Source organism: Natrix helvetica, assembly GCF_964273705.1.
Source record: "Natrix helvetica genome assembly, chromosome: 4".
NCBI lineage: Eukaryota > Metazoa > Chordata > Lepidosauria > Squamata > Natricidae > Natrix > Natrix helvetica.
Genome location: NC_138550.1, coordinates 71,029,085 through 71,054,757, shown reverse-complemented (window position 1 = coordinate 71,054,757; position 25,673 = coordinate 71,029,085). Strand labels below are relative to the sequence as shown.

At 42.8% G+C, this 25,673-nt stretch overlaps 1 protein-coding gene and 1 long non-coding RNA gene across 2 annotated transcripts in view; one reads left to right on the top strand and one right to left on the bottom strand.

Moving 5' to 3' along the window:
* Positions 1–19,809, bottom strand: LOC309390960. The gene is made up of 3 exons (XR_014175204.1): positions 19,693–19,809; positions 2,599–4,635; positions 1–587 (listed from the first exon to the last, which is right to left on the bottom strand). It is a non-coding gene; the product is annotated as an uncharacterized lncRNA (long non-coding RNA).
* The window catches only part of WDR55 (WD repeat domain 55), a 50,657-nt gene continuing 44,615 nt past the window's right edge, over positions 19,632–25,673 (top strand). Inside the window, exons 1-2 of the mRNA XM_081950906.1 lie at positions 19,632–19,855; positions 21,048–21,196. Of these exons, the coding sequence (XP_081807032.1) occupies positions 19,640–19,855; positions 21,048–21,196 (365 nt within the window). The 5' untranslated portion in view covers positions 19,632–19,639. The remainder of the gene's footprint in view (positions 19,856–21,047; positions 21,197–25,673) is intronic.

Below are 25,673 nucleotides of genomic sequence, written 5' to 3'. Positions count from 1 at the left end.
TCTACACCCCTCTGCTTCCGGTCAAGTGTCAAGGTGCCGAGACAAAAGATGACCTTGAGCTTCTATAAAAGAATGCCAACAATACATTCCACAATCCTACTCCTTTCTATTCCCCCCTCCCAACTACTATACTAATGAAACAGCATAGGAAATTAATAAAAAGTGTGGCAGGCCAAAGATCCTAAAAGAAACATAACTATAGGCCTAACACTGTCATCAAGATAAATGAGCACTCCGCGGTACAGGTGCTCATGTAGCACCTCATTTATGTACTGCATTAAGATTGCAGGGGCCCCTTGTAGCCCAAGCAGCATAATTTTGAATTGAAAACTGCCAAGAGGGCCGTTAAAAGCGGTCTTCCATTCATCTCCTTCTCTGATTCGTATGCGGTAATACGCCTCTCTCAAGTCCAGTTTGGTGAACAACTTGCCTTTGGTCAAGTGGTTCAACATATCTTTCCAAAGAATTTTTTATTTTTTTATTCTCTTACATAGTATTTTAAGTATACATTCACATAATTGTTCTTCTTCTTTACATTTATCATTCTTTTTTTTAATTTTTAATTTTCAAAACAAACACAACACAACCTTCTTTTTTTAAAAAAAACCAAAAATTTTATTTGTTTTAAGAAAAATAATCAGGAAAAGGGATGGTGGGTAAAGTTACAAATTTTGACAGTTACATTATGCAGGAAATGGCCCTCCCCCCCATTCTCATAACTTTCATTTATTAATACATTAAATTGTTGCTACTTAATAGTATTTTGTCAGCATATAACCTTTTATCTTCAAATAATTTCAATCATTTTATATCAAACAGATTTTCTAGTTCATTTTTGTGATGTGAGTTTTCTCGATGTTGCCTCTTCTCCCCCCTCCAGCAGGGCTCCGGCACCTCCCGTGTCCTGTATGTCCCGTGTAGTGTCATCAGGTTTATCTAGGAGGACTTTGTTTTTTTCCATGAAGGCCTCAGCCTCCATAGTTGTGTTGATTCTAACTCTCGTGTCCTCCCAGAATATTAGCATACCTTCTGGCATAAGCCATCTGAACCACACCCCTTTCTGGTATAATTTCTCCTCTAGAAGCGAATAATTTTTTCTTTTATCTCTAACTTTCTTTGGGATTTGTTTCAGAATGGCTATTTCTCTATCCTTGTATTTTAGTGCTTGCCCCCTTTGTGCACTCAGAATCTCATCTCTTGTGGTCTTTCTGAGAAATTTAATGTGTACCTCCCTTGGAACATTGTGTGTTCTGGCATAAGCTGAGTTTACTCTATAGACCAGGTCCATGTCCCACCCCATCTGTTGTCTGTCTTTTTTAATATATTCAGCCAATAAATTTGTCATAATATCCCTCAGATCTTCATCATCAGCCTCAATTACATTTTGAAATCTAAGAAAAAAGGACATCCTTTCAAATTTCACTTTTATCTGGTGGTTCTCAAGTTCTTGGTTTCCTTTCTGCACCCCCTTCACCTCCCTCCTCATCTCAGCCGTCCCCTCCTCCAAAAGTTCCAGTCTCCGTGAATTTTGGATCGCTCGGTCTTGGTTCTCTCTGAGCTGCTCGTTCATTTCTTTCAATTGGTTTTTAAAGTCCTCCTGCCCCTTTAAGAGTTGTTGAAATATCTGTTGAAAGTCCACCTCTGGGGGCTTAGGCTGGAACAAAGATGTTAGTGTCTGTTGTCCACTGGGGCTGGACGTTGAAGATGCTGGGGCAGAGCCAGCAAAACCCAGTTTCCCCGGTGGTGGTCTTTTGGGTGGCATTGTAGTAAGAAGAGCTCAGAAGTGACTGTGTCAGTACAGAGAAGAAACAGTTGTAAAAGTGGATAGCCGAGAGAGATCACGAGGCAGGGAGTCCAGACAAATAGAGACCTTTTCTCAATTCTAAGTCCAGGCAATAAAGTCCATTGTTCCAAGTCCAGGATAAAGTATAACAAGAGATATCTCTGAGTGTCACAGAGACAAAGACAAAATGCCAGCAGTTTCTGTGGGTGGAGTCAAATTTCAAAGAACATGAAGACAACGGAAGTGTGCCATCTTGCCTTGCCAGCTCCGGGATCAGAAGGCAACAAACCAAAAGTTTTCAAAAAGAAACAGATCATCACCTCATTTTCACAATTGCAGTAAAATAAATCTGCTGTTTGCTATGAGCGTGACTTCATTCCAGAGCTCCCCCCTCCTCCTCTGGGGGCAGAGAGCAGTTTAAAGCCGCTTATCCAAGAGGGGGGGGAATCCCCCTCCCTCCAGTCACACTTCCCAGGAACGGGTTGAAAGTTTTTTCTAAAGAGCTGACAGTCCTTTTGTTTTTCCTTCAGTCATAAAAGGGAACGGGGGGAATCTCCATCTCACCGCATTGTAACTGCGTCCTTCAAATCGTCAGTTTCACCCAGCTGCCTCAACACGAAGACGCAGAAGCGCCTCCCCTTTTGCGTCCTGATGCCTAGGGCGATGCGGGTCCCCTGCTAAGCCGCCCCCTCGGCAGGAGCCCCTACGAGGCTTCCTGTGCCCCCCTGATCAAGAGGGAGCCCAGCAGGAGCGCGCGGGGCGAGCAAGGCATGCCCGTCGCGAACCGCAGCCGGAACCGGAAGTGACAACACAACCTTCTTTACATACTGTAGAAAGTGTATCAGTTGGTTACAAAAAGGCTTTCGTGCATCTCTTCCACAGTCAACAAACATAATTCATATTAACTCAAGTATTTTAACTCAGATATTTATACATTTTACCATCATCATACCTCCATTTTCATTTGACTAAAATTGTTTAAACGTTATTTATCATAAAATATACCAAGATTTAATACATAACCACATACTGGCATTTCATTTACTATTTCTAAAATCCTCCAATAACACTGAATCCTTATATCCTATTCTAGCTAAACATCCATAATATTTAATAACAAAGTTTTCTAATCCTCCTTTCCAAATTACTGTTTACAATTTACATCCAGTTTCCTTATGTTGTATCCATACATATATATACGTTGTTATCATTATCCCTCCTTTATTTAACTATATCCTGCATCATAACATTTCCCCCTAATAATCAAGACTTAACTGTATCTAACTTATTCTTTTTTATTAACCTTTATATATAATCCAAAAGATTTCTAATCTTCCTTTCATGGGTACCATTCACTATTCATATCCAATTATTACTTATCATAACTCTACACATTGTATACATTATTATCATTATCAATTATTTATTTAACTATATCTATTGTCACTAAATTTCACCAAGTTTAACTAGTTTTACATTATACTCTTCCATCTACTAACCTGTATCTTTTCATTAGCAAAACAGTCTCATATCTTCTGCCATTTGTGGTGTTAGTCCTCTAATCATCTCCTTAATCAACTTTGTATGGACTCCTCTTAGCAACTCCTTGCTTATAAAATCTCTCATGTAATTTTGATGCCCTTCTTCTGTTTCCTTAATCAGCTTATCTTTGATTGTCGGTATGTTATCAATGATATTGCTAATAAAATTTCTCTCTTTAAATCCATAAATTCTTTTGTTTTTTCTTCTTCTGTATCTTGCCATCTGGGGTAGATTTCCCCTCCATTTCATTCCTCTTTCAGTATTCCACTCTTTCCATTTTCAGAGACAAACCAATCACTATAAATATTAGCAATTTTAATTTCTTTATATTCATTTTCCTCTTCGATTTTTAGGATTTTAACCACCATTTTTTCCATTTGATAAACCTCTCCAACTTCTTCATCGTATTTTACTATTAGATGCACTAAGTCATCCAACTTCTTCTCTGTCCTCTCATGTGTTTGATAATTTCTGTATTTCTGAGAATATCTTTTGCAGACTTAAAATTTCTTTCTGCTGTTGAAATTGTGCCATTATCTCCAGCTAACAAACAATATGTCAGCGTTCTAAATACCATGCATGAAATCAATCAGAGACCAAGGCAGAATCATCCTTAAAGTTCCAATTTATTCATACAGGCAAGTTAGCACGTCTATGGAATTCCAACTCTAATGTTCTTCCTGGAATTCCACCCAGTTGAAAGTTCATGATCTATCCCCACACCCCATAAATCCATCACATGTTCCAATCATCATCTTCCACGCTGGCATCTACACCCCTCTGCTTCCGGTCAGGTGTCGAGGTGCGGAGACAAAAGATGACCTTGAGCTTCTAGAAAGAATGACAACAAAACATTCCACAATTCTACTACTTTCTATTCCCCCCTCCCAACTACTACACTAATGAAACTGCATAGAAAATTATAAGAAAGTGTGGCAGGCCAAAGATCCTAAAAAGAACATCACTACAGGCCTGACACAGTGCTGCTCTAGCTTGGAAGGTTTTAACAAGATTAAGCATAGATTCACAATAATGTTTTATTTTCACCTTTCTCTGGTTAAAGATATACTTCAAAGGGACATCTGTATGCTTTTCTTCTTATCACTCCCTATAAACAAGCAGTGAGACCTTGGAGTGCCAAGCCAGGATAATCAGTGAGAAAAGTAAGAGTGTTTCGTTTCCAATACACAAACCACCAGTCTTCGAGTAGCAGTGTTATTGTTGCAATCTTCTTTGTTTCTTTTTGTATCTTTTTTGTATTTCAAGTTTTAAAAAAAGTCAGATTCTTGAATGAGTTAGAAGAACACCCACTGTAATGAAAGGAGAATTTTAGTCCATAGGTTATAAAGAATAATAAAAGAAAAAAATAGAAGAAAACTTAATCCATTCATTTAAAAGGCTTGCATAAATTCCATCCATGAAGATAGCATTAAAGAAGTAAGATAACCCACTGTCCAAAACCATTCCAAATTTAATTCCGCCACTTATTTCTTCTGTTCTCCAATTTAAATTAGTTTTAAGTTTTTTATAGGCAGTCTCTTTTAAAACGGTAAAAATTCCTCCCCAGCTGGAAACACTTTCTCTTTCTGTACCCTTCCATTTTGGAGCCGCCCCGACTTCATCAACCTAATGGCTGGATTTTTTGTCACCAGCTTGAAGAACTTCTCTTGTATCTATCAGGGACTTTGAGATGTCCCTGAGATCAGCAAGACGTATTTTTCCTGTTCACCGTCTCTGTGGGATGGTTTAGGTCTGTTTGGACCACCCAGCGGCAAAAGTATCGATGCCGATCTCAGAACATTGAGATTGCATGTCATCTCGTCACGACATTGGCTCTTCCTCTCCTACATTTATCATTCTTATACATTTATTATTCCATTTAATAGGTTATTGTTCTGACCCCCCTTCCTCCGTTGCCCACACAGAACACACACTCCGGAACAGTACAAGGGAACAAGGTTTATTGCACAAACAAACAAGAGGTTCCGTGGCAGCAAGCCACCAAGACAAAACTCACAGGAACAGAACACAAAAGCAGATATCCAGCTTGCTAGAATTCCAGACTAGAACTTCTGGCATAAGTCTTCTGTTGACTGCTGCAAAGGGCGTATGCACAGTCAACCCTTTTATAACCTGGAAAGGGAGCCTCCCAAATAGCAGCTGAGAGCTCTTTACCACCTATAATTACGCCCACCCTCCTTGCGTCTATGGTAACGGGCATCCAGAAACTCCCTGCTGAGTTCTGACTCACTGTCTCGTGAGTGTTCCCCGCTGCTCCAAGGCATGGCATCGGGAGCCCCCCTCCTCTGGCTCTCACTGCTGCTCCATGCCTCAGGCGCCTCCTGGTGGCCGACAAGACTCTCGGATCCCTGCTCAGCGTCTGAACCCTGTCCAGGGTCGCCTATCTCCTCTGGGGCTGACTCGTAGGGACCCTCACTCTCGGAGTCTGGTGGCAACGGCAACGGCTGGGCCACAACAGGTTATAATGTACAGTTTGGTTGCTTTATTTGCCATCCTTTCCTCCTTTTGTAACACCACCTTGTTTTCCCTTTCTTTTTTCCCTCCCTCCCTTCTCTACTTTCTTCCTTCCTCCTCTCCTCCTTTCTTCTTCCCTTCCCTTTCTCTTACTGCTTCCTCTTCCCCCTCCTACCCTCTCTCCTTCTCTTTCTCTCTCTTCCATCCTCCTCTCCTTACCTCTTTCTTCTTTCCCATCTTCCTTTCTTTCTCTCCTCCTCTCTCCCTTTCTTTTTCTATTATTGTTGGTGTATATTTCAAATCTCAGATTATGTTTCCTTGGGATGGTATTTCCACCAATCCAAATATAATTTAGTATCATTTTGTTATTATCCACAATGTTTCGAGGTCAACTTTTCTTAGGCAGCTTTTGCCAGGTACTGTTTGCTACTAGACAGCAATGCAGACAATTTATTTAACATATTTTCTTTTAAGTTCCTGTCTTCGAAAGCAAATCTCAGCGATACTTAAAAGTTACCAAGTTACCAAGAAAATCATAGGCATAGAGTGAATGTTAAACACCAAGGGCTTCCGATTTGCTTTCTAACATCCTTAATCAATTATCAAGATCTATCACTTCCTTTCTTCTGTCTAACGGCCCCGTCCGTTCACTGCTGGCCCGAGGGAGGGAGAGCTTTGTAATGTTCATTCCCCCCTTTCTTCTGCCACTCTCTCTTTAAAAAGCTTTAACCGGAGGTTAAAAAGTTAATTTACAGGAATGTTGCACTTTCAAGCACTCTTATTATCTCACCCAAATGCTGTCCACACTGATTCCGGTGCTTTGTCTGGCCTTCCAGCTGCGATAGCTCACGTTGGCTACCTTTCCTGCTTTGGGTCCAGGGGCAAATGCAGGTGTTTTAAGGGAGTTGCGGGTTCCCCAACCACACCCATTTGTGCTCCCCCTCTTCACTGTCTCTACAGGGCAGCTATGGTGGGGTTACAGGTCACCCTTCTCTGATACAGCAGGAATCTGACGGTTCTTCAGAGAGACCTCTGGAGAACACGTCCTGTTGCTGGGATTCAGCCACATCCCTCTGGTTCAACATATTTTTCATGAGGGGTAGGGGCAGGTGTCCTTTACACATATGGCATCCAAACCCCGCCGATCAATACAGAGATGAACACCGCCATCTTTCTTTTTTTTTGAAGAGCACTGGGGCCGCTACTTCCAACTTAGCTGGTTCAATAAAGCCTCATTTCAAATTGATGTCAATGTACTTCCTCAATTCTACCATTTCTATGAGAGTCATGGAGTACATTTTTGGTTTTGGTAGGGTAGCCCCAGGTATGGATTCTATTGCGCAATCAGTGGGCCGATGAGGGGGAAGATAGTTGCGATCTTCCTCACTGAACACCCCCGCCAAGTCCCAGTAGTCTTTTGGTACTTGCTGGATCCCTGGGGGTTTTGTGTCTGCTGCATGGGCTGCAGGCTCTGGGTGGTCTGCTTTTTTGGGTTCGATTGTCCCTGGGTGGCTCTCTGGCTGCACCGGTGATAACGGCCCAAGGCTAATAGTCAATTTCTGAATGCCGTCCTCCCACTTTATTTTAGGTGCCCATTTGTCCAGCCATGCAAGCCACAAGATAATTGATTCCTGCATCTTTGGAGCCACGATGAATCTGAGGAACTCATAGTGGCAGCCTATGTGTAACTTTACCAATTCAGTAATTAACATGGCTGGGGTCCCCCAATTAGCATTCCATCTACCTGCTCAAACCAAATAGGATGGGCTAGGGGTCTTGTGTGTGTCACTGCGTTAATTGTTTGCTAGCTGAACTGAGATATACTGCGCAGGTCATAAGCCTTATCAGCAATGATTTACTGTGCATGCTTCTTAACACGTTTCACAAGAAAGGGAGATCCAGTAGCAAAGAGACTGAGATTTATGGGTATTGATGATAACTCAAAATGGAGCAAATTTATTGATCCTAAACATGTGATTGTCATTTCACAATCTGCTAATTTTGAGGAAGATATTGACTGGTCCAGGATTCATTCCAATGATCCTGGAGTTTATTTTCCTAGAGATGATGTTGCAGATGCCACGCAGCCTGATGACAATTTAGAGGCAGATATTCCTTCTACCAGTTCTTCACAACCTGATGTTCTGTTTTCGCAAACCGCGGATGCTGATGCTAGCGACGAACGTGAGGACAAGGACGAAGAAAAAGAAGAATGGACTGTTGTTCCGAGACGTTCCAAGAGGGTCACAAAAGGAATCCCTCCACAACGATATTCGTGGCAACTGACAAAAACATCCTTGCCTTTGATTTGCAATGTTACTCTTCCTCCTGAGACAATTCACACAAATCAAGCAGCTTCCTGATTCAGAGCAAGACAAATGGTATGATGCAATGCAGGATGAAATGGACAGTTTAAAGAAACTTAATGTATTTACACCTGCAAAACCTCCAGCAAACAAGAAAGTCATTGGCACTCGATGGGTCTACAGAATCAAGAAGAAACCGAATGGCGAGTCTTTGTACAAAGCCAGACTTGTAGCTCAGGGGTTCGCTCAACGTTATCCTGAGGACTATACAAACACTTACTCACCAACAGTCAGAACTGAGAGTGTAAAAATTGCTTTAACCACTGCAACTATTCTTGGTTTAGAAGTTTTCCAATTTGATGTGGACAGTTTATCTACATGCAGACCTAGATGAAGAGATCTATGTGAGAAGCCCTCCAGGATTCCGACAGCAAGAAGGGGATACCTGGTTCCTGAACAAAAGTCTTTATGGTCTGAAACAGTCAGGTTTAATGTGGTACTTATGTCTTACTGACAAACTAAATTCAATGGGCTTTATTAAGTCCGAAACTGATGAATGCGTGTTCACAAAAAGATCTAACAATGCATATGAGATAATTCTTGTTTATGTTGATGACATTGTTTATATTGGTCCAAATAAGAAAATGAGTGAGATTTTTGCAAAAAGTTTGCAGAGATACTTCACACTGAAATCTTTAGGTCACATTAGCACTTACTTAGGTGTTCAGATTAAAAAAACACAGAAGGGGTTTAGTTTTTCATAAGAGGAGAAAATTGACCACATTTTGCATCATTGCAACATGAAAGATGCTAACACAACAAAGACACCCATGCAAACAGATTTTCACAACTTAACACATGAACCAAGTCCTGAGTTCGAGGACCAAACACTTTATCGTTCAGTCATTGGGTCACTATTATACATTAGTAGTTGGACCAGACCCGACATTGCACTTAGTGTTAATCTTTTATCACGTAGGTAAGGCAACACAATTTCATTGGACATGCACTAAGAAGTTATTGAAATACCTGAAACACACTAAACACATGAAGTTGTTGCTAGAACCAACACACACTGATCATCCAAAGTTATGTTGTTATGCTGATTCTGATTGGGCAAGTGATAAGAAATCATGCAAAAGTACTTCTGGTTACATGATGTTCCTGAATGGATGTCCAGTTTACTGGCAAGTGAGAAAACAGAGTTTTGTTTCATGTTCATCTACTGAAGCTGAATATGCTTGTGTTTCAGATGCTTGTAATTCTCTAATGTGGTTTGATGCTTTGATCACAGATATCTGGACACGTCCGATTCGACCAATCACCGTGATGGAAGATAATGTATCTGTATTGGTGGTTCAAAGGGGGCCTTGGTCAAGGCTTCAAGGACCTTGGTCAAATCCCAGAAAGGGTATCTATGGACTGCAGGGGGCTTAAGATTGGAAGCCCCCCTGAGAAAGCTACGTACCATGGGCAGCTGAGCCAAGGAGGGGGACCCCTTGCAAGCGAAAACTGACGAAATGGCTGCCACTTGTCTCCGGATGGTGTTCGGTGCTAGCCCTTTATCCAACCCTTCCTGTAGGAACTCTAATAGCTGTGGTATTGTGACCCTGATTGGGTCCAAGGTCCTACCCGCACACCAAGAACAGAAAATTCTCCAGGTAGCATTGTATATTCTATCCGTGGACGGTCGCCTGGCAGCCTGAATAGTTGTAATGACCTTGGGAGAGAAATTGTCACCCCTCAGGATGCCCCGCTCAAATGCCAGGTGGTCAACTGGAACCACTGTGGGTCTGGATGTTCCAGCGACCCCTGACGGAGCGATATCCTGTCCCGAGGTATTCTCCAGGGCCTGTCCACTGAAAGAGTTCGCAGGTCGGCGAACCAGGTCCTGCGAGGCCAGTGTGGAGCTACCAACACCACCTCGGCCATCTCCCTCAGAACCTTCTGAATGACCCTGGGCAAAAGGGGTAGAGGCGGGAAGGCATATAGGAGGCCCGTAGGCCACGAGCACCTCAGGGCATCCACCCCCTCTGACTGATACGCCGGGTACCGGGAGAAAAACCTGGGAAGCTGACTGTTTTGTGGGGTGGCAAAGAGGTCTATCACAGGCATGCCGAACCTGTCCACAATGTCCTGGAAAATTGAGGGGTGGAGCTGCCACTCGGCATTGTCCAGAGTCTCGTGACTGAGCCAGTCTGCCTGAACATTCTCCACCCCCGAGATGTGTTCCGCGGTGAGGGACAGCAAGTGTTTTTCCGCCCAAAGGCCCAGTCTCATGGCTTCGTCCAAGAGAGCTCAAGATTTGGTGCCCCCTTGACGGTTTATGTGAGCCTTTGCTGATATGTTGTCCGTGAGCACCAACACATGTTTCCCCGTCACCCCAGGAAGGAACTGACGGAGGGCCAGATGGACCGCCCTCAATTCCAGCCAGTTGATATTGTGTGTTCTGGCCTCCTGGTCCCACTGGCCCTGCGCTACCTGAGTTTGAAAGGTAGCCCCCCAGCCAAAGAGGCTGGCATCTGTGGTAACAGTTAGGAAGTCCTGATCCTTGAAAAGAAGACCCTTTGAGATTGCTGGAGACGTCCACCAACTGAGCGAATGCTTGACTTCCGCCGGGACCAGGACCTTGGCCAGGGAGCAGCTCACGAACTTCCTCTGAAACGGCAAGAGGAACCATTGTAGGCGTTGTGAGTGTAACCGAGCCCACGGGACAATTCCAATGGCTGACACCATGGTACCCAGCAATTTAGATAGAGAAGCCAAGGAGCACCTGTGTGCCATGGCCACCTGGCTTGCCAAGGCTCTAATATTGTCCTGTCTCTCACGAGACAAGTACACCTGGCATGCCTCTGTATCAATCAAAGCTCCCAAGTGCACCAACCTGGTGGAAGGATGTAAATTACTCTTGGGTACATTGATGGAAAAACCGTGTTCCTGAAGTGCCTGCATAGTGGATGCAAGGTCCCTTCATGCCTGTCGTGGGGATGAAGACTGGATAAGTATGTCATCCAGATACACCTGGAGGCGAATGGGCACTTCCCTCAGAGCCGCAATCAAGGCAGCCAGGATCTTTGTAAAGACCCGAGGGGCTGAAGATAGACCAAAGGGGAGGGCAGTGTATTGAAAATGATGACCTGAATACGCAAAACGAAGGAACTGCCTGTGTTGTGGTAAAATAGGGACATGGAGGTAGGCCTCCGTTAAGTCAATGGAACACAACAAGTCTCCATGTCTGATGGAGTTCAGAATAGTATGTAAGGAATGCATTTTGAAACGTCTGTAACAAATAAACCGGTTTAATCTTTTGAGATCCAAAATAGCTCTCCAGCCCTCCGAGGCCTTTGGAATGACAAAGAGGATGGAATAAAACCCCAGCCCACGTTAATCGGCTGGAACCGGTTGTATGGCCGAAATGTCAAGTAGATGTTGGATGGCCTCCAACATGAGACGCCTGCGAGCTGGGTTGGAGGAAACTGGGCAGGCCCTGTAGGAACTGGGGGGGTTGGAGATAAACTCAAGGGCAAGCCCTTGCCTAACTGTGGTTCTGACCCATTCATCAGAGGTAGTAGTCTCCCAAACGTGGGCGAACCTGGCTAATCTACCTCCGATGGGATAACTGGATGCGGGGGGTCTAGGTTCTACGATAGTAGCGACCCCCCCTCCTCGAAAGGGCCGCCTGGCAGATTTACCCCGTTGGAAACGGTCAGGTTGAGACCTCTGCCTGGGGGCATAGCCTCCCCTATACCCTTGGGTAACATAGTCCGCCCCCCGAAAGGAGGAACCATATTCTTGGTTCCGAAATGACGAAACGGGTTCCTGACTCCGAAAGGAGAAGCGCCTGGAATAAGGTGACTGGCGGTTGAAGCCCTTCTTCGGGGCAGAGGGAAGGACCTTCCTTTTTTCTTTATTTTCGATCAGGAAGGGATCCAAGGCGTCCCCGAAAAGAGACCCCCCCCTTGAAGGGGGCAGAAGCCAGCTTCCACTTGTGGCGAGCGTCGGCCTGCCACTGACGAAGCCACAGCAATCTCCTGGAAGCCACAGATGAGGCCATGGCCCTGGCCGCGAACCTGGCGGAGGTTAGGGTGGCATCAGACGCAAATTGAATTGCAGCCACCAGCTTGGTAACGTCCTGGTGGGCCCTGACATCAGAGACAGGGATGTGTTGCTGCAGTTCTTGGAGCCACAGTACACAAGGGCGGGTAAAGAAGGAAGCTGTAGTGGCAGCCTTTACCGCCCAGGCAGCTGCCTGATGACCCCTTTGTAGGGTCAGGTCTGCTTTCTTCTCCTCTGGTTTGAGGACGTCTTCCGGTGCCCCTGGCATGTGTGCCGGTGTGTAAAGGGTGATCACCGGAGCGTCAATAGGAGGAACAGCTAGGAACTGGGCTAGCTCGTTGGCAACATTAAAGAATTTCCTATCAGTGACCGATGGGTTAGGCCCTGAGGTAGGAGTGGCCCACTGTCTCTGGATCGTGTCCACGAACACTTTAGGCATTGGAATGGTGTCAGCTGGGGGTGCCTGCTCAGCATACAAGGACTCTGCACAAACGGTCGTAGGTCGAGGCGCGGTCACTGCGGGTTGAGGACCTATCTTGGAGGCTGCCCTGGTCTTGTAGAGCAGAGAAGGGAACAAGGCAGGAGGGAAAAGTCCAGAAAAGGATTTCTGATCAGGTTCCCTACCCTCATCTTCAGATAACTCTGCCTCTCTTAGTTCACCATCCTCAGACTCTGAGGATTGGTCCATGTCCTCTAAATCAGACACCACCGCCTCTGTAGAGAGAGGAGCCTGGGTTGGAGCAGGTGGAACAGTGGAAGAGGTGGGTGTTTGTCTGAGCGCGAAGGCCTGTTGCTGCTGGAAGCTGGCCGAGATGCCTTGAGAAATAGCAGAGGCAATAATCTCTTGAAAGTTTGGCAAGAGCATAGGAGCATAGCCCCCTTGTGGCTGGTTCAAAGGATTGGAGGTGGAGGGTAAAGAGTCCATCCTCTGTACTATCGGTGGCAATTCAACCCCACTGCCTGCCATGGGAGTTAGAGGCGTTTGGGATGATCCCCAAAGGTTGGACACATCTATGGGGAATATGGAGTTAATAGGGTTGTCCCCAGGAGAGAGTAGGAGAGACAATTGGCCCTGATTCTGAATGGGCTTGTCAAAAGCCTTAGGAGAGGAATTCTTTTTCTTGGCTGCTTTCTTTTCCTTTTGTTTCTCATTGCTGGCTGGCTTTTTTGACTTTTTAAGATTGTCTGTCTTAACAGACTTCTTTTTGTTGCCAGTGCTGGAACCCTTGTCTCCAACAGTGACTGGCTGAGGAGGAGAATTAGGCTTAGAAGATGTCTCTCCTGTCAGGGAAGCCTGAGGTTCAGTTGAAGCTTCAGCTGTCAAATTGAGCGGCTGCGAACTGACGGTCGCCATTTTGAAGTCACTGATAGCTCTTTGAAAATGGCGCTTCGCGCTCTTTTTAACTGCCGCGATCTCCCTCTCCTGCTGCCTGGTGACAGGCTTATGAGTGGCTTTCTTTAACTTCTTTAGCTCCCTGAGTTGCTCCGCGTCCGCTTTAAAAGCTTCGGAGACAATTATCAAAGGAAAAAACAGCCGTGGTTCGCCGCTCAACTGTTAAAGGAGCGGCGGAGCGTTTCCCGACATTTTTGAAGGCTGGCTTTAAGAAATTGTCTCAGTTCAGCGCGCAGCCTGTGGGGCGAACAAGAAGGGCTTCCACAAACCTTACAGGGTCCACAATGTTATAGGGGAGTCAGGATCCAGCCAGCAAGTCAGTCCCCTTTGACAGCTGTCAGCGCTTAGAGGCTCTGACCATACAGCCTGGTCGCAAGGACCTTTAGCCCGGTCGTTCCGCTCAGCCAAGCAGGTGCAGGAGTCCAATTTCGCTTACTTTTAATCTTTCACAAGTGTTGAATATTAATTTCACAACGGATCAAAGCGATAATGCAACTGTCCTCTTGATAGACTGAGTCAAAAGCTGGGTCTACCTAGCAACAAGGGGCGGAGTTTAAAATTTGTTACAAGACCCAGTCCTCAATATGATTGGATTAAGGTTAACCCAGTCTGGATGCTGCCTCCACCACTAGGGAGAATTGTTTATTTCTTATTTTCATATTAAATATGCTGGTTAGGAAAGCCGATGGTCTACACTTCATTAGCTCAGGGTGAAATTTCGCCTGACAGTGTGTATGCCTAGTTACTCTATAATTGACATGCTGATTAAGCATTGGGTGTCCATGATTGCCTCAACTTCCCTTGCACCCCCATTTCGGGTACTTGGAGCTTGGCTTTGATGGCAAAGGGATGATGGGTGCACTCACCATCGGGTGGTCTTCACTATCCTCCAAGGTGGAAGGGGTTTCCCCATCGGTTGGACTTTTTGTCTCCTTAGGTTGGGAATCAGCTTTCTTAGGTTGTTGGACCAGATGACTTTTTTCTGCTGGCTTCCGGGGCCTTCTCTTTATCGCACTGGCGGTTGGTGCATGCGTTTGTGAGATTGGGGCTGGAGCCAGGCACTCTCATGCTCAGTGGCCAGGTTGACCGCAATGGTAGCATTTTATTGCCCTCCCTGAGGGAAGGAACCCGGTTGCATCTTTTAACTCAGGAGCTGCCTCGTCATGGAGCTCCACTATTCACTCTGCAGCTTCTCCTTCATTCATCCCTTCTGCTATTACTGAGATTGATTCTCTATTGAAAGGATCTTGACCCCCAAATTGATCAATGCATGCCCAAGTTCGATTTAGGAAATACGGTAGCTTTCTTGGGGTCCCATCAAACATTGTCTGAAATTGAGGGGGTGTGGGAGCCGACGGGGTGAGTTGCTGACATTGAACAGGCAGTAGGGTGGCTGCTTGGGGTGGTAGGCCCCCTTGCTGGGCCGTTCCCCGAGGCTGAGGTGGGGCAAGAGCCTGTTGGGGCATTGCAGGTGGGACTGTAATCAGTGAGGGGTTTGCCCCTGCCCAGTTATCTGAAATGGTGTCATCTGCTGAAGGAGGGCAGGCGTCGATTGGTATCTCTCCCATCCATGACCTGGGAAGAAAGCCCACCTCAGTGGTGCTTGATTCACAGGCTACAGACCAAACATCAGTGGCTGGCTAGGGAGAGATGTGGCCCAAGCCCCTTTCTGACGGCTGGATTGATTTCCCCATGTTGGTAGGGGGCCCGTCTGCGCCCCAGTGGGAAGGGGCGCTGGTGTTGGCTTCAGTCCAGCTGCAGGGTAATGGGCCGACTCGCTTGTTGCTGTGTGGAAGGAGTAAAGATCTCCACTCCAGTGCGTTGCAGAAACTCTGCTATGGATGGAGAACGTGGGCTGGGCTAGGGTCCAACTAGGTGGTCTTGAGCTAAAGCAAGAGTTGATTTCACTCACGTTCAGCTGTGCAAGTTATTCTGGGAGGCTCCAATCATCGGGTCGGCTAATCGGCGTTTGTTTTGGTCTCCTCTAGTCGTGTGTCGAAGCTGTCTTCTCACTCCTCTGCGACTCCAACAGCAATTTCCCAGATGCCATAAATCTCAAGGCTTCCAGCTTGCCTTCCCCCTCTGCAGCCCCCCCCCCAGCTTTGGAATGTCTGCAGATGGTCTTGGCATAGAGAGGTGATCCGACATCTGCTGCTTTCCCCATGGGCCCTTCCTCCATCTTCACTTAGATTTTGCACAGCCCACGGTCGGGTCAGTGCTGTGAGTCAGCACCCTGCACAGCACCCCAATTTCAGGGGTAGCTGGTGAAGTATTTTAAGTGAGATTCGGGTTAATGTCAATGTTCCAGATAGCATCCAAAATTAAATTAGAGTCCAAGGCAACGTGCTGCTCAAAGTTCCAATTTATTAAGAGAGCCATGCTGGCACATCTAGGGGAAAACCTGAAACTGAAGCTTCTTCCATTCCTCCCCCCCCCCCCCCAAAGTTAAAGTTCCCACATCCACAAGTCCATCACACAGTCCAATCTTCCACTGCCATGCTGGCAGTCCCACCCATCCAGTTCCGGTCAGGTGCAGAGGTGCCAAGACAAAGGATGACCTTGGCAATCTAGGAAGGAATTTTATTTTGGCTATATAACATTCTACTCCCTACCATCCCCCCTCCTATTTCCCCATTATAGAAACAGCATAGTAGAATAGAAGTGTGGCAGGTCAAAGATCCAAAAGGAACATGGCTGCAGGCCTGACATAGTGGTGTACCCAGTCTAACAAAAAGTATCAATTAAAGAAAAACTATCTTAGGAAAATAGATATGCAATTCTTTATTGTCATCTCTCTAAAGACAAATGACTTTTAGAGAAACCAGGCTGGGGTTAATGCAAATTCTGATAATGTTTTTTAGGCTAATTGCAGAATTTATTATATGATGAAAAGGTTGCTTTTTAATATTTATAGTCAGATAATTGTCAATCAGCATCCATGAATTCTTATAGTACGTCCACAGATTCTTCAAAACAAATGCATGATCTTTATGTGAGCTATATAATAAATATACTGGTAGTTAAATAAAATTTTGGATTTTTTGGTAGTTCATAGCACTATCACCCAAATTACCGGTATATCTTTTAAATTCATAATATGCTCATAATACATATGAATTAAAACAGAATTTGGCAATCTTTTTATTCTTTGATGTCTAAAGTTGAAGCATATGACACAAAGGCTGTTACAATTTTAGACCACAAACTAGTGGACTTTATTGATTGAACATTTGGATATATTAAGTCATTTTTGAATGTATATTGACTAGATTATTTTATTAAATGAAATGCAGTAGTCCTCAATTTATGACCACAATTGAGCCCAAAATCTATGTTGCTTAATGATAAATGTGTTAAGTGAGTTTTGCCACATTTTATGACTTTTCTTGCCATATTTGTTAAATGAATCACTGCAGTTTTTAAATTAGTAACACGGTTGTTAAGTGAATCTGATTAACTTAGCATTTAAATATAGCATTATACAGTTATATTGATAAATCTTTACCGTGCAAATGAGCCATTTTGTAAAACAGTATAGATTAAAGGTAGTAAATTGATTATAAAATATATTGTAAAAGAATAATCTTTTTTGCCACAACCCATTTTGATAAATCCCTAGTTCATTATAAACTGATTATACAATACATTTTAGTATTTAATTCAATAACCCAAGAAGTATATTTAATATTCTTATGACTAATAAAGCTAAATGTGAACCAATTTGTGAAATCATGAGATATTTAAATTGAATATACCACTCATTAGCAATTTTAAACAATTCAAATTTACAGTGTGAATATAATTGAAATATTTTAAAATCTTAATTGGCAATAATCTGACCAGCACTAATACTGCTAACTTGCTCATGCCATGACTTAAAAAAATTACCAGTCCCAGTATCTCCCTTTGCAGCCTAGAATTATGGAAATTCAGGGGGATTTTAACAAAAAACAAACTTCTGTCAAGATATTAGAGGCATCACATAATACCTTTCTTATTGCACCCATAATAGTTTTTGGAGTTGATCAGCTGGATTCTCCAAGGAGAATCTACAAAATGTAAAATGTATGCTCAGAGCTGAAACTATAAAGACAGGAAAAGTTTTTTTTAAAACCATTATAATAGCTGTAATTTTTATAAAGTTTTTTTTCTTTTAAGCAGATATTTGCCAGTAATTGTTCTCATTCATTCTAGGTCCGGGATGGCAAACCTATGGCACGGGTGCCACAGGTGGCATGTCAGGCCATTTGTCAGGGCATGCGAGGTGTTGCCCTGTCAGCTGGCCAGTGCACATGCGCATGCTGGCCAGCTGAGTTCAGCCTTTTTAAAAGCCATTTTTTGCCCTCCCCAGGCTTCAGAGGCTTTATAGGAGCCTGGGGAGGGCAAAAAGAGCCTCCCACCCCCGAGGCCCTCCGGAAGCTTCAGGAGCTTCCTTGAAGCCTCTGGAGTGCAAAAAAATGGCCCTATGGGCAAACCGGAAGTTTGGGAACAGATTTCCGGTTTGCTCGCAGGGTTGGTTTAAGCCCTCCGGAGGCTTCAGGCAAGTCTCCAGAAGGTCCCTGAAGCCTCCGGAGGGCTTAAACTGACCCTACGAGCAAACCGGAAGTGACTTCCGGTTTGCTTGTAGGGTCTTTTTTAGTCCTCCGGAGGCTTCAGGGACCTTCTGGAGACTTGCCTGAAGCCTCCGGAGGGCTTAAACCAACCCTACGAGCAAACCGGAAATCTGTTCCCAAACTTCCGGTTTGCCCATAGGGCCATTTTTTTGCACTCCAGAGGCTTCAAGGAAGCTCCTGAAGGTCTCTGAAGCCTTCAAAGGGCCTGCGGGGAAGCAGGGGGGGGCTGTTTTCGCCCTCCCCAGGTTCCTATAAAGCCTCTGGAGCCTGGGGAGGGCAAAAAAAGCATGCAGAAATGGGGGGGGAGTGCCTCTCAAGCGTGCATACACACTATAGGTGCGGCACACCCGCACACGACCCCCCTGCGCTTCCCCCCACTTATGGCACGTGAGCCAAAAAGGTTTGCCATCGCTATTCTAGGTTCTCTGAAAGGCCCAATGACTATTACTGTGCTCCTTCACTTCATATCACATATCACATTCATTCATATGTTACACAATTTTGCCCCAAACTTATCACTGATTCTTTATTATCAGCAGGTTGTAGGTGCCTAGTACAAACCGGAGTAACAAAAAATGATTAAATGTGTATTATAACATCACAATGCAAATCCAAGCTTTTCAGACTTCTGCCCTAGTTAGGTGCAAAAATACTAGTCATGTTTATTCTGATGTTTTGTCATTTGTCATCAAAAAATGTACCCGTGATTATCATATATTTGTATTTGTGTAATTTATCCGGGAGATGGAGCAAGAGACTTTTTGAATCTTTCTTGCATTTGATAATACTCATACTGTAATATCAAAATTTGATGATAGTATTATGTCAAGATATTTGAGTTGAATTTAAATATGAAGAGACCTGGGTTGACAGGATTCCTCTTGTGGGAGAAGCCCATGATTTTTAAGTGTTAGACTTTAGGGAGATGCAATCAGTATATAAGCTATAAAAATAATCGGAAAAGAATTTTTCTAAATGTGGCTTTTTGTAGAGACTCAGAAATAAATATTTGCCTTTGAATTTCAATCTTTGTTAGGCGAGAATGAAAGAACTTTGCAAACCACAGGTATAAGCAAAAGCTTCCATTTCTTTGTCTATGAGATTCTCAGTCATCCAAGTCATGGTTGTCCCAAAAATGCTTTTTCAAGAGGCAACTGGACGTTCTGGTTTTTCAGAAGCTTTTTGGATGAGAAGCGAAACGTCTTCAAAGAAAAGACCAGAAAGTCCAGTTGCCTCTTGAAAAAGCACTTTGGGACTCCCATTTCTTTCTTTCTCCAGGAAGATTAGTTTGTCTTTTAAAGTCCTCTGCTCCGACCTAGGAAAGGAAAGATCAAAGCCTATAGATTTAGTAGTCAACATTCTTGATAAGGGTGGTATTAGGGGATTAAATAAAAATCCTCCTTCCAGTTTTTAATCGTTTCTTACTTTTTTTGATGGTTGGGTCCATGCTGCCCAGTAAACAACATCGACAATGTACATACTCTTTGGCTACTTCGGCACACAAAATAACTACAAAAGGCCAACCTGCAATTCGATAATAAACACGTCACTTTCTCTTTTCAATCTCCTGGGCTTCCAGAGGAAAAGTGCTCGCTCCGCCTCTTTTTGCTGCGCAGGCATTCTCAGTTCCCAACATGCTTGTGCCCCCAAGCTGACTGCTGTAGTGAAAATGGCTGCGCCTGACGCTGTGAGTACACCACCCTTGTCCTCACGTGGACTTCCCTTTGCCGGGGAAAGAGGCCTGCGCGGCTTTCTGTGTCATGAAGCAGCGGTCTAGGAACGTAAGCTTAGGCGATCGATGAATAGTCTGTGCGGGAGCTTTGGTGCGGTAGGAATGTAGTAGTAGAGGCTATCGCGGGACTGCCTTAGAGTTATTGAAAGTCATTAGTTATTTCGGTATTTCGTCGCGTTTTATGGGACATAGATTACCTTTTGTCCTGCGCCCCAATTCCAAGTATAGTTTTACGGGTAGTAAAGATGGGGAGCTCCCGGCACCAAAGCGGTACAAAAGAAGGCCAGCATCGGAAGAGATTGCTCCAGGGCAGGCAAACCGAAACTGACTCCCTCTCCAGGCTTCCCTATTCTAGGGATGGTGGCTAATGAACTATTGAAAAAAGGATGGAAGGATTCAAAAGCCAATTGGTCTAGGAGTGATTAAGAAATTGGACTTGAATGTGTACTTCTATAACTATCTGGTTTGGTACATCAACCAAACAGGAGAGGTACAGAGTCTAATGGTTAGCAAAGACTGTAGAAAGAACAATTGCAAGCATCCTGTTTTCCACGCAAGACCTGTATATTGTGCAGGTTATAAGGAGGGCTGAGAAGATATCGGCAGACCCCTCACATCTTGAACATAAATTGTTTCAACTTCTCAGGACAGCACTACAGGGCATTGCAGGCCAAAATACCTAGACTCAGGGACAGTTCCCAGCCACCCACCACCACTCTGCTGTATACCTAATTCTCACAGTACTGTCTAATATCTATGTAGTAGTCTGATTGTAGTATTATTGTCTATCATTATTATTATCTTCCTTTCTCCCCCCTTTTATTGAGATGATGATAATGATTCTGTTGATTTGCATGCACACTTCTGTATCAGAGACAAATTCTTTGTGTGTTGAATCACACTTGGCCAAATAAAGTTCAATTAATTCAATTCAATCTGGGGAGACTTGGGTTGACAGGATTCCTTTTGTGGGAGAAAAATGTAGGGAGGCGTCAGTGGAAAGCAATGTAACTTCTGAAGAAAGTTGGATATGAACTGAATAAATAAACATTAATATATAGTATACGGACTGTTAATTACATTAGGAAAGGACTATAAAGCTACTATGAAGATTTAATTACTATATCTTATTGTCTACTCCATCCAGGAACATTCAGATGAGAAAGAACTTGGACTGGAGCCTAGACTCCATGATACTCCTGAAGACATTTTCTTTGAGGCAGCAGCAAATACCATTGACTTTCACCCCTTCCGGGACATCATAGCTATTGGAGATGTTGATGGTGATGTCTATGTGTGAGTTCAACTTCTTAGATAAATTTACTGGTTGAGCCTTCTTCTTGTATCAGGTATATGGAGATTGTAAAAAAACCTCCCTGGTGCATCAGTAGTTCAATGAGATGAATCTGTGTAAGTGTTTAAGAAAAGCATGTATGTTTCCATTGTTAGATTTTATACAGTTGACTAAGAGAAAAAGGATTTATGTATGGTTACAGATTGAGAGAGGCTAACTGTATATGTTTAAGAGAGAATGAATATCCATCTCTCTGTATAGAAAAAACACATTTGAGAGGAAGTATCTGTTTAAAGAGTATCTCTGTGATGGTTAGTAACAGGAAATGTTTCTAAAGCTAAAACCATTTCCTCACTTGAGACCTAGAGAACCTTGTGGCTTCCAGACATCCCAGAGCTAGTATGGAATCTTTCCTATTTACTGTTATGTTGGGCTGACTTTAGAAGATCCGGTGTAGTCACTAGTAGAAATCATACCAAAAAGTCAAATAAGATGTGTTGGAGAAAGAGAATATGTAGTTGTTGTTGTTTTTTTCCAAATTTTTTTATTATTTTAATTAAACAGAAACACAAAAAAAGAATCATCCTTCATTACATCTTGTAGAAAGTGTGTCAATTGGTTACAAATAGATTTCGTGTGTTACTACCACAATCATTATTTATACTTCCTTCATATTGAATTGTACATTTAAGTCAAGAATCGATAGTATTTTACTATCAATGTACCACCATTCTCATTTAACTAGAATTATTTAAACGTGCTTTTATCTGGAATCATTTGTATTTAAAGATACAACCACCTACTGGCATTCATTAACTATTCCAATAAACCTCCAATAGTTACCTCATAACATATTCTGAAAGAAAAAAAATCAATTAATAAGATATCTAAACATTCCCCCCCCTTTTAAGGCTTATATCTAATTGCTTTTACCAATGCCAACACATGTAGAAATCGTTAAGCATTATCCATTAGCATTTCCTTATTATTATTGTAATTAGGTAAAAATTATTTACTATTTATATCACATCTCTTCTCATCAGACCCAAGAAAAATTACATCTTTATAACAAAATCTAAACAAAAAAATTGTTAATAAAGTTTATAAGTATCCAAGAAAAATTACATCTTTATAACAAAATCTAAACACAAATTTGTTAATAAAATTAATAAATCTTTTTTCGTCTCAATTTGTGGTTTATATCCAAGTTGCTTTTACTAGTTAAAATTATTATTTCATTATTATTATCGTAACGAATTATTTGTTAATGAATAAACATTTTAAAAAACAATCTAAAAGCATCTACAACGTCCTACTTATTAATCACCAAAAAATTAACTAACTTTTTTAACATCAACATTATCAACCTGTATCTTTCCAGTAACAGAACAGTCTTATCTCTTTTGCCAGTTGTTGCATCAATTCTTTTATTAACTTCTTTATAAGGTTTTTAAAAACTTCTCTCCGCACTTTTTTGCTTAAAATATCTCTCAAGTAGTCTCGTCGCCCTTGAACTGGTATTGAAATTAGCATATCTTTGATTATCAAATGTATTTCTGGAACTGTTTCTCTTAATTCCATCATTAATTCCATATCTTGACACAAGGGATAGAGCTCCAGATTATCAAATTCACTTTTCCATATTCCCTTCTTTCCACTTTCACTCATAAATGCTCCATTAGTAAGTTCATCTGTTATCTTTATCTTCTATATCTTCATTCTCTTCTTTAATTTTGGGGGCTCCAACCCCTTCATCTTTTGCAATAATCTATCCAACAATAATCTATCCAACTTCTTCTCAAATCTCCCAAATCCTTCCAATATGTTTTGAATTCCAACCAAAAAATCTTGAAAACCTAAGGTTTCCTCATCTGCATATTGATACATATTTCCAAAAAGAAAAAAGAGGAGAAAGAAGAAAAAAGGAGTCTAAAATCCACTGTCACTCTAGCCTTCAATGTCTTTTTTATATATATATAAGTGCCTTTATTTTGAAATGACTTAAGCACAAGTTCCTTTTAGTTTTTTCAAAAAGGAAGGGTTCTATCTTCTTCTTTTCTTTTCCCTCCCTTGCCAAAATATTTCACAAAAGCACCTGCCAAAACAGTCCGTGCCCTTGAGTCCTTATCAGTCTCCACAAGTAAGCTGCAAACCCTCCAGTTACAGAGTCAGTAAAATCAAAGGAGAGAGAACAAAGGATACATTGTTTCAAAAAAACCCAAAACCCAAGTTCTGGCTTCCGAGTGACAGATTCAAACTTTCTCCTATTTATTTCAAGCTTATGGAAAACAAAGGTCTTTAAGTGTCTTTAATGAAATTTAATAAGCAGTAGTAGGGAGGATTGGTAGAATAATAAAAGATTTTAGTTCAGCCAAAAAATAAGGTAGCAAAGAATAGAAGAAGAAAAATCCACTCATTCACTTAAGAGGAGAAATGGGAAGAATTACGATCACTTCAATCCACAAAACATTGTTACAAAGAAAAAGGAAAAAAAAAACTTTCTAAGGCAGTCCAATAAAGATAAATTTTGCCGCTTTATTCTTTTGCTTAAAGAATATCTTTAAAAAAAGTTTCTTTGGGCAATCATTCTCAAAGAAAAAATCTCACCAGATGGACTCACTTTCACTGCCTTCTTTCCAGAGCCGTCTCCGACTTTGTCAGCCTGGGGCTGTCTGTTTACCGCCGGCTTGGAGAGCTTCCCTTGGGTCAATCAGGGACTTTGCGATGTCCCTGAGACCAGCAAGGATTTGTCTCCCTGTTCACTGTCTCTTCGGGACGGTTTAGGTCCATATGGACCATGCAGCGATAAAAGTATCAACGGCGGTCTCAGACTGTCGAGACCGCACGTTGTCTCATCGCGACGCTGGCTTTTCTTCCTAGGTAAACAGAATATGTAATTGTTGATGGGTGTGTGATTGTGTATGTAAGAACAAGAAGCAAGAAGTTGTAATTGTATACATGTAGTTAAGAAAGAGGACAGGTTGGTCATTTGGAGAAAGGAGACCATTCTACTTTTTTTGGGGGGGAGAGGGGTTTTCTGCTGAGTGATTTAAAAGAGAAAGAAGATATCTGTATGTTGAAGAAGTACAAAGAGATTGGCTCTTTGTGGCTGAAAGCTATGCTCTCTTATCCAAAGAGGAACCAGAGAGACATTAAGGAGAGTTTTGGAGAGTAGATATGAGATAGAGATGGTGTGTGGCTAAAGAGTGCTGTGTATGTGTGGGTGGGAATCTCTGTGTAGGATGATGAGACCTGCTTAAGAAACAGTGTCTGTCATTGATAGAGGGGTGCTGTCCATAATTGAGAGAGAGGAAGAGAAGCTTTGTGTACAATTAAGAGACTAAGGTTGTGTGTCTATAGCTGATAAAAGCAATTGCCTGTAGAGGGAAAAAGCATAGGAAGGGCATCTGTATGACTGACTAAAGCAGTGTTGTCAAACTTGCATCGTCATGGCGTCGTCATGTGACATATCGGGACATTTTTTCCCCTTCACTAAACTGGGCATGGGTGTGGCCAGTGCGTGACACATCTGGACCATGGGCCATGAGTTTAACAGCCGTGGACTAAAAGCTTTGGGATATTTGGGTAGATGTACATCAAATACATGTCTTCCTGAGAGAGGGGATCTGTTTTTTGTGAACAGGCCAGAAAATGTGCAGTTGTGAGAAGAGATTGCAAGTGATCAAGAGTTTTGATCCAAGTGTGGCTGAGAGAGAGATGTGGGTAGAAGTGGTAGGTATGGTTGAAAAAGGGAGACCTGTTTGTATCAGGACCATCCACAATATTGTATGTGCTAGAAAGAAAATTTCTGTGTATTTCTGCTTATGTGTGAGAGATGGAGAGGATATTCCTGTCTTTATTAATGGGAGATGGGGGGAGAGAGAGAGAGAGAGAGAGAGAGAAGGGGTCTGTGTATTTGTGACTAAATCAATGTCATCCATCTACTTAGTTTAATTAGCAAAGAAAGGCTCCCCCTCCCCCTAAAAAAGTATACTTTACTGAGAATAAAGTAGTTACAGATTAGAGCAGACAGAATCTGTTGGCTTGCCACAAAAAAGACAGTAAAAGTGCCAAAACATGATTATCTCTCTATATATAAAAAGATTATTTGAAAACGCATTATACAATAGGGATTGTGTGGGTAGAAAGAGAAATTAGGTGCATGTCTGTATGTCTTTTAAAGCATCAGACTCCAACCTTTCCAGCTTGGCCTGATAAGGAGACGGGATGGTTCCCTGTGAGTCATAGGTGCGTGCGTGCAGCTCCATTTGCATAAGCAACAGGCACACATGCCTACTACTCACACAAATGAAAGTGCCCACCACTCATGCAAGTGGAGCTACACACACACATGTATGCTTGCCCACCATTCACATAGCCCAGTTTCAAACAGACCATGGACCAGGGGTGGAATTCTACCAGATTGGACCAGTTCAGGCGAACTGGTAGTTCCGGTAAGCAGTGGAGAGCAAACTGGTT